Raw genomic sequence first — 17237 nt, forward strand, 5'->3', positions numbered from 1 at the left:
TGCTACTTCAGCACCACGGACAGCGCAATGGGTACTCCGCACCGTTAGGCTACTCGAATTTCAGAGCCAGGGTCGGTGCCTTAGATTCTAACAAACCTCAGTCAGATAAAGGATCAATGAGTCGGGCAGACTAGATTAACATATTCAATGAAACAACCCCTCTTCCCCTCCACTCTCTCTGCTACTATGGGATGGAGCTGAGGGAAGGCCGGTTAACAAGGAGCATTTCAATCCAGAACAGTCCAGTTTTTATACTTACTATTATCACCAGCATGTCTTGTCCTTCACTGTCAGACTTACAGATGAGTACAAAAAAACTCATTGCTTCCATTTGGTTGCCGCTCCTTACTTTCCCTCTCCTTTTCGGGCACCCCTGCCCTTGCTCCCTGGCGTCGGGGTTACGTTTCAGGCTCTAACAGTCACTCTTTTTCAGCTGTGACCTTCCCTGGCGCTCTGCAGCCACATCGTCTCTTTAACGCGGGGCAGGTTAGGTAAATTCTGCGGCCACGTGGCACGCTGAGAGAGGAGATTTGACATAAGGCTGTCTGGAGGGTAAATCACAGACAGGAGGAGGAGAGGAGGGAGTAGCCGGGCATTTTGTGCTGTCTCCGCTGACATGCAAATGGTCTCACACACACACACACACACACACACACACACACACACACACAGCAACGGACGCACGCACATACACAGCCATTGGGGACTGTCTGGGCTGACAGTGCCATCTATCACAACCTTAACTGAGCTTATGCCTTTGAACAGCCTTTTAGTGCCTTGGAGTGATTGGCAGATCTGTCCTCCCTGGCGGACCCCTTACACAGGTTCAAAGACTCTTGCTTTCCACCTTAACCCTCTCCATACGCCGCTACGCAAGAACTATACGTTCATGGACTTGTTTTAATGTCTCAGTACTGCCTCACAGCTTAAAGAGAACAAAACATATATGTCTCTCTCTCTCTTTGTGTCTCTCATAAGGTCCTCCAAGGCTCACCCTGGACCAGTTGTGCACATAAGTGACAACCCGATGGATGAAGGAAAGGTAAACGACAACACTTCTCTGTCCACACACACCCATGCAAAAATGTATATACACATACTCTATGTCATCCTCTCTCCACTAGCAGTCCCAAACAGCAAATCCATAAACAGTGTTACATTGCACACCCACACAAACAGCAAGGTGTTGTTACTTTGGTGACAGTAAGGTCCAGTGTTTGATGTTGCAGTGAGAATATACAGTATAGACTGTATTAAAACCTTAACTTGAGGCTGGTTTGCTCTCTCTATACTGTATACTCTCGACATTTGCTCTCTATTTTGGTTAAGCCATTTTTCTCCTACGTCACTGTGATTTGAACAGATTTTTCACAATTTGAATAAGGTGACTGGCTGAGAACGATTACTCACCACACCATCTCATATATATATATTGCACTTTAACTGACTTTCGTACACAGAACATGCTGTGTTTATATGATCACAAATACGGGGCTTGAATACAGCCTCATTGTCCCAGCGCACATGTTAAAATAGGGCCCATTATGTTCAGTTGATCTGCTTTATTCACACATTTGAATTTCTATAAATAAGTCCTCAAAAAAAACTCACACTTTATGTTCTAAATAAAATCTTTTAGCATCATGTCTTGTGACCCAGGGTGGGCAGGTTTCTCCCTCAGCCACCACAGTCTGCTTTCACCTGACTTCCTTTCATGCTGCGTGATAATGTCAAATGTATTGCTTCTTTTTCCGCCCATCATGGGGTCTTATAATATCTCCTCTCTGTCATCTCTCCTACCTATCTCACTGACTGCCTGTCGCTCTTCCTCTCCAGCTTATAATTGGATTTGAGTCTGGGATCGTGGCCCTTTGGGATCTGAAATCAAAGAAGGCCGACTATCGCTACACTTACGATGAGGTAGGCAAATCTCCCCTATATCCTTTCTTCTGTAACAGATGTCAGTGATTCCTCCCACTTCTGTGCAGTTTAATGAAGATGAAGCTGAATTTTGGCTTGACAGAGGAGACTTTTACATCCAACTCTAACTGGATTCGTGTTGTCAAGCTACAAGAAGAATCAAAATACTTCCTCTACAAACTAGTTAATTAGAGGAGCTTGCAGACGGATTTAGTCACTTTTGGACAGAGCCAGGCTAGCTGTTTCTTTACGTTTCTAGTCTTTATGCTATGCTAAGTTAGCTGGCTTCTGGGAGTAGCTTCACATTTAGCTTAAAGACCTAAATATAATCCTATAATCCTAAATATCTTTTACTTCCAGTTTAGTTGCTTCATTAGAAATATCACTTCACAAAATAAAAACTCAAAAACATCGTCTCTTTGGCTAGTGCTGCAGTCACAACTGGAGGAAAATGTGTTTTTCTCATTTACAAAGAACAGCAGTTTGTGAAATGCATCATTTAACAATGTCATGATTTATACAGTGTCTCCGGAGTGATGTTGCAAGGCTGCACAGTGATTGCGCTTGCATTTTGCAGTTGTAAAAAGGGAAACATTTTGTAAAAGGTCCACCTTTTTAAAGCACTGAGTCATGTTGCTTCATTGGCTTCCCCAGAGGCAATAGTGTGTGTCTATAAATAAAAGACAACGTGACAATAAAAAAAGAGACACAGTGTCAGAGCAGCTCAGATCTCTCTGGACCTGGCATGTGTCAAACCAAGACCACATCTGTTATCTGTTACCAGATTAGTGTTCTTACAAAATCTTATCTCCACTAGTTGCTGTAATTCGGTTGTTTTATGTTCCGTTATAGATGTGATAAAATGTAGTACAGCCTGTGTTGTTTATGCTGGTTTTAAAAAAATCTTTCCATTTCCATTTACTCCCTGTGATTATGCTTTCACGAATGAATATGAATATCAATCGGAGATCTCATTTTATAAACTTGTCATTTAGGTTAGTCTAAATTAGATATCCAGGGCCTTATTAAAGCAGCAAACAACTATTTGTTGTGTAAATTATAGCAATAGAAATGCTCCCAATCTCATATATACGCACCTTTAGACTGACTGAAAGGTTGTGGTCAGACATGCACACGTATAGGCACACATGTCAATAATCATACAGTGGTGTCCGTAGCTCTTAGACACAGAGCCAGACCGCCTGTTAAAGATAATAAGATTATTGTAACACTCATGCTGGTGCTCACCTCATTGGCAGTGCTGAGGTGCCGTAAGCGCGCTGCGATAACAAGAGTCACAGAGGACTACATAGACACAACTAGGGGAGTGGATTTTGTATGTTCAGTCTGTACAGTTCTCTCTCTCTCTCTCTCTCTCTCTCTCTCTCTCTCTCTCTCTCTCTCTTTCTGTCTTTCTCCCTCCCTCTCTTTGCCCCGTCTCCCTCTGTCAGATAAGCTAATATCCTCCTGCTGCTCCTAGGGCATTACATTCTCGAGTACTGAATCTCTCATGAGAGCTCATCTCTTCTCCCCAAACCCCTACAGTTACACCTCTCCAGAGACCGGGGGTTGAGTGAGCGGGGGCTGCTCCCTCATTTCATTCACTCTGACTTACACTGACGAGGAGAAAGAGCCTGCGACACGCGACCGTTCTTTCCTCTCTTTTGGAATGTCTCGGGGTTATTCCCATGGCTAATGCATCCAAATGGTTGTTAGAGTCAGATATGTTTAAAGATTAATTTGCCCCCTGGACAAGCCTTCAGGGGCACTGAAGGCAACCTTTGTGTCCTCCTGTGCGACATCACTGCTGAAATGTGGTTACGATGATTGGGTTGTGACTTTTCTATTATTACTGCTGTGGACAGGGCTGTAGAGTGAAGAGTGAACGCTGTGGAACACACCAGGGCTTTGTGAGGGTAAGGGTGGGGGGCGGTACGGACAAAAAGATATGATCTTGATATCACTGTGTTATGATATTCACTTAAAAGTATGATCTGCGGCAATTCTCGCTTACTCTTGTGAACACAACATTCAAAGTTGGCGAGGGAGAGGGAGAGGGAGAGAGAGAGACGGCAGCCTAGAAAATGAAAAAGTGAGAAATAAGACATTATTTTCTGATTTCTGATTATTTTCTATCCCACGCACAACAATGTGGGAAGGTTCCGCATTGCCGGATTCTGTGTGAATGCAGCCGAATTGCCTCTCTGTGGCCTCTCTGCTTTTTGGGAAGGGGAGGGGGAGGGGGGGGGGGGGGGGGGGGGGGGGGCTTACCCTTACTTTTGGTCAAACGGACAGACAGACCTGCAGCTCTTTATACATCCGTGACGCAGACAGAGAGCAGAGGAGAGAGACGGAGACAGCAATGTGACCCGGTTGCTACCATTGTATAAAGTCCCGACCTCACCTGCGCGCTGTCATTGGCTGGGGGCTTCACACCCACTGCCCATGTGCTGGTGCCCAGAGACACAGCTCGAACACAGCAACCTTAACAAGAGCAGAGAAAATCCAGGCAGAGGTTCGGGCCTCTGGTGTTTATTTAGAGGGATTACTTGAGTACTTGATTACATGAGTCAATGCATTTAGTTATGTGGTGGGTCTAATTTGTTCCGAAGACATAGATGTGTTTCACTGGCTTAGCTCCTTTCTGCAATTAAACATATATTCGACATCAATTATAAGCTATTGATATTACATGTAGTTGGTACAATTGGAGTTGTTTGCCGTCATGATTGTGTGCCAACTCAATACTGTATAGCGTCTGCTAATAATACTGTAAGGTAAAATACGTTTTTACATCTATTTAATCCATTGCAAACTATATTCTTCCTGCTGTGCACTTTTTTTTCCTGCTGTGTGCTTTAAGTCGAATACTATTTGCCTCGAAGCTTGCCGCCGAGTATCAAAGTTGTCGAGTGAAATGAACAAGGGGGCTTTTCCTCTGCTCCGTTTTCAACAGCAGAGTAAGCCAGCAGACCAGCGGTGATGGATTCAAGCTTTGGAATGAGCATGTCTTAAAGAATATATTAGTTTTAATGGGAATTTGTGGGTGTTTAAACAAGTGAAAGGCAGTCTATGTTCTCATATTTCAAAGGAGACGGATAAGTGCTTTTTGTGAGTAATGTCAACTCCAAAAATTCCTGGCACATTTGGAACAACTCGTGCACTCACACACCGTCAGCATGTAGGGTGCACATAAGGGAAGTAATGAAATGGTTTTGACTCAAATGACGGCAGCTTTTGTTAGTCGTACATGCTGTCAAACTGCAGATATGTCAGCAGATCCGGACTTAAACCTGGCCCCCGGACAGCAACAAAGTTTCCAGCAGAGTACAGACAAAGAGCAAGAGGCCATAAAACCTTTGTTTTTACAAGCTCACAAAGAGCTGAGAGAGCGTGCCTTCCACTCTGTGTCTATCAGTGGATTGTCTATTATTAGCTGTGGATCAGCAGTATGGGTTTCCAGTGAGTGCTAGCCAGAGAGCATCCGTCACTCTGACCCCTGCTCCACTCTGCCCCATCTCACTCAACACCTTGGTCTGAGTCCGGCCCTGATGAATGGGCCACATCACAGCCGGGTTGGAGTTTTTAGTTCCCTTCTTCCTCTGATGTTTGTCTCCTGGTGGCTGTTTGTCACTCACGGAGTGCGTGGATGATTCTTTTTTATTTGTGTGTCATACCTTCAAAAGAGCCATTATTCAAACTCATTGTTTTTCCTTTTTCTACATTTCTTTCTGTAACGTTTAACGTGTTTCCCTTCCAAATGGTTTTTTATTTATTTTTTTATTTTTATATCATTTTGAACATTCTCTTGTACCTTGCCACAGTGTTCCAGCCATTTCGTTCTCACTCTCTATTCTCTTTATCTCTTTTTCTCTCATGGAAAGAAACCAGCAGTTTTTGCTCAAAAGCCCGAAAACTCTCTTGCAGAAATGAAAAAGTCTTAATTGGCAAATTGAAGCTTAAATGGGCTTGTTTCTTTTAGGGCTTATGTAATAACCACAACACATGTGTTGATTTAATGTTTCAAAACAAGAAGGGATTGCTCTATGGAAATTACAGTTGACATACTTGCCCCCAAATGTTTTTTTTAGTTGTTTTTTTTAAGATAAATCCTTTTTTGGTTGTTCTCCTGCTTGAGCTGAATATTGATGTGCATGTACTGTGTGTGTGTGTGTGTGTGTGTGTGTGTGTGTGTGTGTGTGTGTGTGTGTGTGTGTGTGTGTGTGTGTGTGTGTGTGTGTGTGTGTGTGTGTGTGTGTGTGTGTGTGTGTGTGTGTGTGTGTGTGTGTGGCACTTCAGAGCCAAGCTGTCTTTCTGTCCCATTGTGATACAATGCTGGCAGTAGCTATTCTAATTAGGCCGTGATATGCATGTTTGTGTGTATGTCTCTTTTCCTTCACCAATTTCAATTTGTGCGTTTGTTTTCATCTGTGCCGGGAATTATTGTTTGTGTGTGTGTGTGTGTGGGAACACAATAGCTCATGTGTGTGACTCTAATAAGTGTTGACTGAATTCTCTCATACCCCAAGGATCAGTCTGTGAAAACTGACCTAATGTAATAAATCATGAACGAGTCTTTTTAATTGACATTATTTGATATGACGAGCACCATGTGTTCCAATTACCGTACTCATCTTCCAATTAAGAACAATGCAATGTTCCCTGTTGGGACTGTCACGGCGATCGTTGCGCTGATCGATTTCCAGAATTTCTTCTCTGAATTTTTCTCAGTTCATACACTTTCATATACTTTATCTGGGTTGCAGTCAACATAAAGAAAAAGCATCTGAGACCATCCCCCTATAGGTGATCCCCTTACATCCCCCAACTCATTAGTCAATCATTCAATTTCTCTTCCAGAGTGTAGGATGCCACATTTTTTTGACAGAATGTAAAATTGTGTTCAGCACACCTGCTGTAACTACATCCACGCCACCTGGCACTGCACACCGGTGAATCACGTCTGGCAAGAAATCATTGACAAACTGCATCGCACCTGTCCCCGTCACTCTGCCTGCAGTGCCTCTACCAGAACTCACATCCGCCATCAGCATCGAGAAGACACCTGAGCCATTACTCATTATGCCTCTAGTTATGTCTAAGGAAACAATCGTCATGAAGAGGGAATCAGGAAACTCCATAACTAAAGAATGCTTTTGAAAAGAGCATGTTTTGTTTGTGCGTCTTTGTGGGAGTGAGAGGGAATGAGTCATTGACTGTGTAATGAGATAATATGAGTGGTGCGTCTCTGCAGCACGATGTCACATAGCCATAACTCTGTATCCTCAAGCTCACGGTGACCTGGACTCTTTTTTTTTTTTTTAAAGAACCACGATAATGAGACCTTTCAAAATCCTCAAGGCTGTGCATCCAAAATCACCCACCTCAGGAAGTTCTCCACTTTACTGGTTTCATCTTTGTGAGTCCAAGGTCTGACCAAGCAAGACGGTGATGGATTACATACTTTACCAGCAAGCAATAGACAGGGTTCATTACCCCTCAAAACATATAGATATGATACAATTTGCTCTGGGACAGATACAATTAGAATTGTTGTGGTGAGCATATGAGCCAGACTGTGACATTGGTTCCCCGCACCGTCTCATTTAGCCTTTTTTTTTTCCCTGGAAAACCTCTCGGCAATTAAATTGATACACGTCTCGACAAATATAAGCTTTAATTGGAAGAGATTGACTTGACCTGACCGTGTGCTCACTACGACACAGACGACGGTGAACATTCATGTCAGATTAGTGCTGGAGACGAGACGAGGAAAAGCAAAGCTAAGTTCACACCTAAACAGTAAGTGGAGCTTTAGCTTGAATATTAAAGAGTGCACGGGGGAAAGAATGCACATAAGCATGACCAACCAGCACACTTTTCTTTCTTTTTTAGAAAAGGCTATACCTAATTGTAACCTCCATTTCAGAGAATATGTCCAATCACTGTCTCTGGGAGAATATTTCCCCTGACAAAGCACCGGCTTTGTGCTGGGACATATTACTGATGCTGCAGGTGTTCTGGTTAGAACATGCCCCTGGGCGTAAATTCATGTGACAAGCCTCGTAAATACTGCTTTGGAAGCTGTTGTTGAGCTTCACACAGATTTTGTGCACATCATCATATCTACTCAATGTCAGGACGTTCACTGGGTTAAATTATGAGCTATGAAAATGGCATCAATAGGCATGGTTGCCCTTTACTGGCACACTTTGGACCTGATTCATTTGTGTTTTCAATGATTGCTTGTCAGTGGATAAATCATTGTGAACCAGGGTTAAGACTGTTGAGATGACGGGGAGGATGAGAGGACGGAGCAGGCAACATCTCTAACTTTTTCCTGCCTTTCCGTTATTCTTCTCTAGATCTAATGTCTCCGTATCAATTTCTCCATTTGGTCATTTGTTTTTCTTTAAAAGGGCCTAACAAAAATAAATACTTTTCCCCCAGTAAATACTGTAGATATTAGAATTGTGATTACTTTCATTTTTTCTATTAAACTTGCGATTGTTTTTTTTTTTACTTCCTTGCTTATCTCATTTAAAACACATTACCGACAAAACGTATTCTCTTTTATCTTCTCTGCTTCTTCTTTGCTTCTTTGGTAAGCAAGACAGACTAAACACTTTTATCTTAAATGCACGGCTCCAAATGACGCCAGATGAACCTGAATGCACCAGATCAACTGTATTTCAATTATACTGAACGTTGTAGACTATGTGAATGTGTGTCTTTATGAAATATACTTCTTAAAATTGTAGCCATGGTAAAAGAAAACCTTGCTCCTGGCATTCCTGAACAAAATGACCAATCCATTTCTCCACATTCAGCAAATGGGTCAAATAAAAAAGCTCCTTCTAATATATGCGTTTATGCCACAGGAAATACTCTGAAGTCAGGGGCCAGACTCCTTTATCTCACTTTCCCCATCTGTTCAAGAGTATATCATCCAGAGTCAAGGGTGTTTTAACCCCCGCATGAACAGTGTGCTGTGTACCGTATGGCTAACACACTTGTAGATTAAGGTAGATGGTGGCACATGATGCTTTCGTCTTGCTGAACAACTGACCCCCCCCCCCCCCCCCCCCCCCCCGATCTTTCTTGCATGTTGTTTCCTAGGCGATCCACTCAGTTGCCTGGCATCACGAGGGCAAGCAGTTCATTTGCAGTCACTCAGATGGAACTCTGACCATATGGAACATCAGAGGCCAGGGCAAGCCCATACAGACAATCACCCCACATGGTAAGCAGCGGGAAACACACACAAAAACAAAAACACACACACACACACACACACACACACACACACACACACACACACACACACACACACACACACACACAGGCTGCGTCTAAAATCACTTCCACACTCATTCATTTAGTACTCCTTATATTATTAGGATCTTATCTTAATTCAGCAGTTAATTAACCTCATACTTGATCTTTTTCATAACATTAGGCATTTTAATAGGCTTGTGCCTGAACACCATTTCTGAAACATTCTAACACTTGTGGGTCAATTAGTGCAAAACTTATTTTTCAAAAAATAAATAAGTGCAGATACATTGTTTGAATAGACCACAAGCCGTAAAATATGCCTGGATATGTCTCGTCTTTTCAAACTTGCTTTAAAAGTGTTTAACCTCACTAACATTATTAATTGTATTTCATTAACTGCTATTATAATCGTTTTTTAACATGTTTGTGATATTTCTCTCTTTTTTTAAAAAAAAGAATGATCCTTTTTTGCTGTGTTTCCTGCATTTTGTGTATTTTTCATCTATTATGAGGCACATTTTATCGTATCTTTTTCGATCACCTTGCAATCTAACCGTTCACAACTTATAGACATATAGAGGGATTGCAAATAGAAATTGCTTTGTATTGAGGGATCACAAACAAAAAAGGTCGGTAACCACTGCTCCCAAAGAAATCGAGTTGATTCTGCTGTGTTATCCAAATACTCCTGGACGTCAAACTTTCTACAAGGAGGGCCATGTGGACATAAATGCAGCAATTTCATTCGTTTATTACATTAAAACAAAAACACTGGTTCTACCTGGTCTGATTACTTTGCGGTGTTATGGTATAGTTCCTGTTTTACAATACATGAGCCTTCAGCCACCTCTGTTAGTCACATGATTCACTCCATACCTCCCTCAAGATTGTCGCCCCCCCCCCCCCAAGTAACTCCCCCATCGTTTCCCTATTTCAATCAAAAGGATTATTGTCAGTTCAATTATGTCCTGCCTCTGTTTGCTTTACTTTGTGTCGGCACATGCCTACATTAGTGCCGCTGCTCTGTTTACTTCCTGCAGAAAAGCAAGTCTGCTCTTTTGAAGATGCATTTTAATCTATACTCCTCCGTCTCCCCGCACACCTACTCATCCCACAGAGCACTCTGACAAGTCACTCAGATGAAGGGACTGGAGGAACTAGACCGAGTGTGTGAGTGCAACAAATGGACGGAGAGAGAGCGCGAGAGTCAGAAAGAGGAACAAAGACGGGAATGAAATGAAAGGAAATAACTTCTAACCAGTTTCTCAAGCTGGTCTTGTGTGCAGGGGATTGCAGAAAGGATTTCACCACGCAGGCTTTTTAATTAGTTGTTTCTCCCACTGCTGCATACATAATTAGTTTGGTATTTAATGGGCATTATGCAAATTCATTTGACAGGTTTAACGAAGGCTTATAAGTCCTGCTTTAATTGTCTTTTAGATATCTGTTAGTTAGATGTAGTTATTAAAAGCAGTTCTTTATTCTACATACCTGCCTTGTACAAACCTGCCTTAGGGCTCACTTTGGCTCTTTTAAAAGTAGTTCAGATGTATACAGCCACTGTTCGTGCATTCTGATAAGCATAGATAGGCACACATGTGATAAATGTGCAAAATAGCTATATTCTGAAAGTCATCCATGATCGTCACACCTTCTTTGCATGTCCCTTCCCCTGCATTTGTCTTTATTCTTTCTGATGAATAGCCCTTTGTTATTTTTTTTTTGGGCTACTGTTCAGAGCTGCAATTTAAGTGCAGCTCTGAACAGCTTCTAGGAGGAGAAATATGAGATGACAGGAGCAACAAGAAAAGAGGAGGTGAAGAGAGATGGACTGGCAAACTAAAGTAACTTCTGTTCGTTCTATTTTAGGAAAACAGCCCAAGGACGGGAAGAAGCCAGAGCCTTGTAAACCCATTCTCAAAGTGGAGTACAAAACCACTAGAATCGGGTATGGACTCTCTCTCTCTCTCTCTCTCTTATACGCACACGCATACGCACATGCTTTGGCATTAATAATATATTAAATGTACAACACTGTAATGGCAAAATACACATCAAGGTTGATAGGAGTGAACAGCTGTTGCCAAGGCAATGTGAGCAGATTAATGTGCATGTCTTTCAGACTGGGAGCTACCCAGAATGTATACAGAGACCTACGCCAATCTTTTGATATTAAAATAATGAAGAAAACACCCCCCTCCCCTCTTTGAGTCATGGCATCATGTATCAGGGGTATTTTTCTAATACTTTGTCCAGTTATTACATTGAAAGGGTGTTTTTAATTGTCTTTTTTCTTTAAAAGACTGTTTGTAGTCATATAAAGTTGTGGTTTCACCTGTAAAAGTTAGCTGGTAACATAGTCCATACACCATGTCCACAGTACACAACTACAATTTACAATGCACAACTTTAGCCATCAGCAAACCAATCAAAAAAGATATTTTCTGTGGTTGTAGTATAAATTGTGTGTATATATATATATATATAGAAATCCAGTTGAATGTTTATACCTATGCTTGTGTGTCTGTTCCAGGGAGCCCTTCATAATCCTGTCTGGTGGTCTGTCTTACGACACGGTAGGACGGCGTCCATGTTTGACTGTAATGCATGGGAAGAGTACCGCTGTGCTGGAGATGGACTATCCAATAGTAGACTTCCTCACACTCTGCGAGACACCATACTCTAACGGTACGTTTGTGTTTATTGTGTTGTGGATGTGATCGTATTGGTGTGTGCATGTTTGTCCTTTCGTCAATGCATTAGAATCACACACACACACACACAAACACACACACGCTTCTATTTTTTTTAATTATGTGGAATTGCTTTCCCCTGTGTTAGTGTGTTTCTGTAATAAATAAGAAATTTCCCAAGGGGAAGAACTCCTATTCCAGTTTTATTATCTGACACACGCAACATTACATTTTCATTTAATCTATTTGCACACAATAGCCTTCCATCTAAATTATATTATGATCTTATTTCCTGCATTGTTGAGTCAACCGCAAAATCAAGTCAAATTGGAGCTGAATGGTATAGGATCCTTAATGTATGTAATCCAGTATGTAAACTCTCAGGTAATGTTATCTGGCACATACACAGCTACAGGCAGGATTAAGGAGTTATGTAATGATGGTGACTTCTCGCTGGCAACCGGATGCCCCCCCCCCACCCGCTGATTTTATTTGGTAATGGACATCACTGGGTCTTTGGATTACACAATACATTTCTGTATGTTTGCACGCTTAAACCAGCGTTGGTGTGTAGAGGAGGTTTGATAATCCTTAAAGATCTGGCTTCCGGATGATGTACGTACACAACTATATGTCTGAATGGGAAAGCAAATGGCAGGCAGACAAAGTATCGTTCCACTTACTAGTGCAGGAAACAAAAAGGAGCAGAGAGGTACAGTACGCAGACAAAGACTCAGAGGTGGAGTACAGCTCATAAAAGGAAATACAGAGCATCAGCGCATCATTCTCAGTAAATTAGATTTGATCTTAAGCTTGGAGATTCTTTATTCACCTTGAAAATAGCAGGTTCACAACACATGTTTACAACAAGGTCTACTTGCTTTCAGCCACATCTCATAGCCTTCCTCTGGAGAGAGTTTTCCCAGTGCTTAGAAAGACAAATAGACTTGAAGGAGATGCACAATTATAATATACTGTATATATTTTGGTTTGCTTATTGCCTTGATTATAATTGTCTTTAGTGAAATCATTAGTGAAAGTGGCCATAATTACAGTTGTCATTCTCAGCTCCCTAATGACGGACGGACATAGAGATACAGTGCAGTGATCTAAAGTTGCATAACATGCCACAAGAGAATGTGAATCAATTGTAGACCAGCACCAGGGAAGTAAAGTGAGAGGGACAGTGAGAGATGTGGTGACAACAGTTGTCAAAGTGTTTCAACCTTGGTGTACTCTGACAGCCAGCTGCTCTCCACAACCAGCTTGCATGCACAAAACACTCATGGTTGTAGTGCATGTCTGAATGGTCCGTGTATGGTGTGTGATGCTACCTCCAAGTGTAGCCACAGTCTAAATGTCTGCCGTAAAGGCCTGAGCTTTTTTTAATGCACTGGACTCATACAAAGCTTTAGGTCAGGGAACAATTTAAGGTCAGAAAGGTAGCACTTAACCCCTGATACTCCAGTTGAGGCATTTAGAGAACAACCATATAAGGCAACAATGGGCAGCTCTGGTGTGATCAGAGTAAATCTATGAATGATAAAGAATTCCCCTGCATCCTTTCAGTAATTATTAATTACCATGTATTTTCTTCATATTCTGCATTCATTTTTAGTATTTATTACTTTTCTGAGGATTTTAGACTTGAATGACTTGATATGTGCAGTTAGCTTATTTAGCAGCAGGGTGATCTGCACTGGTTCCAGTAATGTGCCTTTTTATAAATTCAAAAAATCTGTGAAACCAGCGCATTACTTTTGAATGGGAAATTCTACTCCCAAATCAGACTGATGCAAATATTTAAGCAGAGCAGTATCCCCCACAGACATAAATCTCATAGATTAATGAATTTGAAGCGTTTAAGCGTTCCTGCCCTCACATCTTCAGGGCACAGATATGATAATAACATTTGCCACAGAAAGTCTAAGGAATTCTCCCCATGCGGTTTGCAGATCTCAGTGGAGTTCTCTCTCAAGGAATTTCAACACCGCTGAACGTGTGGCGTGATGAATGACTTGTCTCTCTGTGTCTCTGCGCAGATTTTCAGGAACCTTACGCTGTGGTGGTCCTTCTAGAAAAGGATTTAGTGGTCATCGACCTTGCACAAAATGGGTGAGTCTGACTCTATTAAATAACGTCATCATCTTTTGTTTCTTAAATGTTGCGCTGCAATGTCAAAGTTGGCCTATTAGTGCTCGTTATCTTTATTATATACGTAATATACCTCTATGTGATATAACTTACTTTCATAAATCGTATTCTTTTAGTATGCATGCAGCACTGAATGAGATTAATGCACTGATACTTGGCAGACAGACTCACTTACTTAAAAGTGACTTTGTCTGTGCCCTCTTGCTAACAGTTACCCCATATTCGAGAACCCCTATCCTCTGACTATCCACGAGTCTCCTGTGACCTGCTGCGAGTACTTTGCCGACTGCCCTGTGGACCTCATACCTGCACTTTACTCGGTTGGCTCGCGGCAGAAACGACAGGGCTACAGCAAAAAGGTACTATTCTGTATAGGAAAGCTTTCTGTTGTAACACTACATGTTGTTATCGGTGATGTGTCTTCTTGTGCTGTTGTGGTAATCTGAATGGAAAATCTTTCACCTCTTAAACGTATCAGTGGTAAATATCAGGCTTTGGATACAGACCCTCAGAATTAAAGATCATGGAGTTCTTTCCAACGTTTACAATTTTGCACAGGAAGGGAAAAGGAAAAAATTATTTATGGAAGAGGAAGAGCTATTAGTTTCTTTTTAGTAGATTGGAAGTAGTGCAATCACATGACATGCCTTTTGTGTATTTTAAGAAAAAGGTGGGAAATATTCTTTATTTACGGGTCGTTAAAAGTGTCTTGGATCGAAGAAAGTTTCCTGAAAAGATCCACTTCATTTTGGAATTAAAATCGGAATTTCTTTGAAAGAAAAGCACAATTTTAATCCAAGTATGAATTATAAAATATGAATGTATTATTATACTTTTCTGTAGACAAACGTGATACTTTTGCATGTTCCTATTGTGCTATTATGCACAGACTAAAATAATCTCTTAGTTTCACTGGCAAATAAATCATTTTATTTATAGAAAGTTTATCAACAGAACAATATCGCCTATTTTAGCAGGTACATGACTTCCCATCAGGCCTTGGCTGTTTTCTTGCTAATTAGCAAACGTGAGCATGCTAATATGTTGAACCTTGTAAATACTACCCGCCCAACATCGGCATGTTAGCAATGTCACTGTGAGCACGTTAGCATGCTTGTGTTAGCATTTGGCTAAAAGTAGCGTGTGTGCCCTAGATACAGCCGCTAGTGTGGCCGTAGACTTTTAGTCTTGTTCCTATAATTAGTGACATTACCAAATTACCAAGGATATTGATGGCAAATTATTTCTGGAAAAAAAGTGTGTCTCAATCGCTACAGAAGTTGCTAATTACTGCTTGTCATCATTGTTTGTTACCATTTCTGAAACAGAAGCAGACCGGTTTTACCTTTTGAAATAGAATAAATCACTACTACTTCCAAATGAAAAGCTCTTTGAACACACCTCCCATCACAGTTTAATGATGTATAACAGAGTTAATAGTATCCCGGGGTTGGAATTTTCCTTTGTGTCATTCCGGAGAGCAGTGTCGTAAAAGAGCTAAATTAGAAATGTAAATGTTCGACACGAGGCCCTCTAACCATCTTGCCGAACTCCAAGAACAACAAGGTTACTGAATAAAGGACACATTAATACATACATGCATATTTTTGCATGCAGCGTGAGTTGATTTTGTATTGGTGGTGCTAAAGTTTATTTATTTATGTTTGTGTGAAGCTAAACGGACTATATATAAGTGCCATATTGCCTAGCGATCATCCTCTCTCTTTTACACCTCCCCTCTCCTCTCATTCTCTTCCCTTATCCCTGTATTATCTAAGACAGACCCCCTGCTCTTTTAGCCATTATGTATGCCTATGTTCTTTTTCCCTGTCGCCTTGTTCTAGCTTCCTATTGTAAATGTCAGCATGTACTGACCCAAACTGGCGGCCTAGCTGCTGCTTTTTTCCCTTTTTTTTCTGTTAAGCAAAGGCCTGGATGAGCTGCGGGAGGGCATTCTCACATAAAGATCACCATGACTCATCCTGATGACCTTTGTATGTGTCAACGTGTTCAAAGCCAAACCCCCCGCCAACACTCGCACACGCTTTCAGACGGAGACACACACTCATTGACGTGCATTATGTATAATTGCAAGACATACTGAGAGTTACACAAAGGATCCCAGCCTTTTTTTCCCCCATGCACACTCACCCAGGTGCAGTTTTATCATGTCATCTATTTTGTAAAATCATTGTGTGTTGATATTGACGCACTGTTTATTGTACATAGCTGTAATTCTGTGGTGTCTCATTCTCTCTAATGTACTGTGTGTGTGTGTGTGTCTGCTGTCAATCCAGGAATGGCCTATTAGTGGTGGAAACTGGGGTCAAGGCACACAGAGCTACCCAGAGATCATCATCACTGGGTAAGACAATACTGATTTCATTAGCATTAGCATTATCGTCTTGCTGCAACTCAATTACTTTCACCTCTCCTGCACTGTCAGGTCTGTGCAGCAAGGGAGCTTGTCTTCGAATATTTACTGTAGGTCTTTATATATTCCAATCATGTGCACTTCGCTTTATTTTAATGTTTATTGTCCCGCTCTAAGCTGTCATCAAGGGGAGAAGGGGCGTTTTTTAACAGAACACTCTCACTGCAGAAGTGACTTTGAGGTATAGGTTTAGCAGCAGGAGGCTTTCACTCCTCTCCTTCCTCTGCCGTATTACCGTTCTGTACAGGCTTCTCTCTCTCTTTCTAAGAGTGCCACAGGCTGCATCATAGTTCCCTCCCAATCCACTCAGATGTCCAAATACTTTTGGCCATATAGTATCATCAGTCAAGGTTAAACAACCTTGACTGATGAAAATCATTAGTTAAATCCCTCTAATGGGGAGATCTATGGTTGTGTTCAAATGATTAAACACGGGCCAACTTATTTAAGTTTTGTTTTGTTTTTATTTACTACCTAGACATCAGATGTTGTGTCTTCAGTTGATATTCTAGATATGTTTGAATGCTGCATATCGTACAAACTGATTTATTTTCATCAGCCTAGAATTCAACGTCCAGAGTCAAGACCACACGTCACACATTGATATTCATCCCTCTCTTGTTCATCTGCCTTAATCATTTATTTTCCTCCATCTCTTGAATTCCCAGGCATGCTGACGGAACTGTGAAGTTCTGGGATGCCTCTGCAAGTGAGTTCTCTCAAGGGCTAAGCTTTGTTTATGCTTCAAGAAATTGTAA

General features: G+C 41.4%; 1 protein-coding gene across 2 annotated transcripts in view; it reads left to right on the plus strand.

Moving 5' to 3' along the window:
• The window catches only part of stxbp5a (syntaxin binding protein 5a (tomosyn)), a gene marked incomplete at its 5' end in the record, with an annotated part of 80599 nt that overhangs the window by 49049 nt on the left and 14313 nt on the right, over window positions 1–17237 (plus strand). For both annotated transcript variants that reach the window (XM_079179815.1, XM_079179816.1), the window contains 9 exons: window positions 979–1042; window positions 1837–1920; window positions 9040–9163; window positions 11068–11146; window positions 11732–11886; window positions 13934–14006; window positions 14257–14404; window positions 16343–16410; window positions 17148–17188. In XM_079179815.1, coding sequence (XP_079035941.1) covers window positions 979–1042; window positions 1837–1920; window positions 9040–9163; window positions 11068–11146; window positions 11732–11886; window positions 13934–14006; window positions 14257–14404; window positions 16343–16410; window positions 17148–17188 — 836 coding nt within the window. The remainder of the gene's footprint in view (window positions 1–978; window positions 1043–1836; window positions 1921–9039; window positions 9164–11067; window positions 11147–11731; window positions 11887–13933; window positions 14007–14256; window positions 14405–16342; window positions 16411–17147; window positions 17189–17237) is intronic.

Source organism: Pholis gunnellus (assembly GCF_910591455.1).
Source record: "Pholis gunnellus genome assembly, chromosome: 19".
Lineage (NCBI taxonomy): Eukaryota > Metazoa > Chordata > Actinopteri > Perciformes > Pholidae > Pholis > Pholis gunnellus.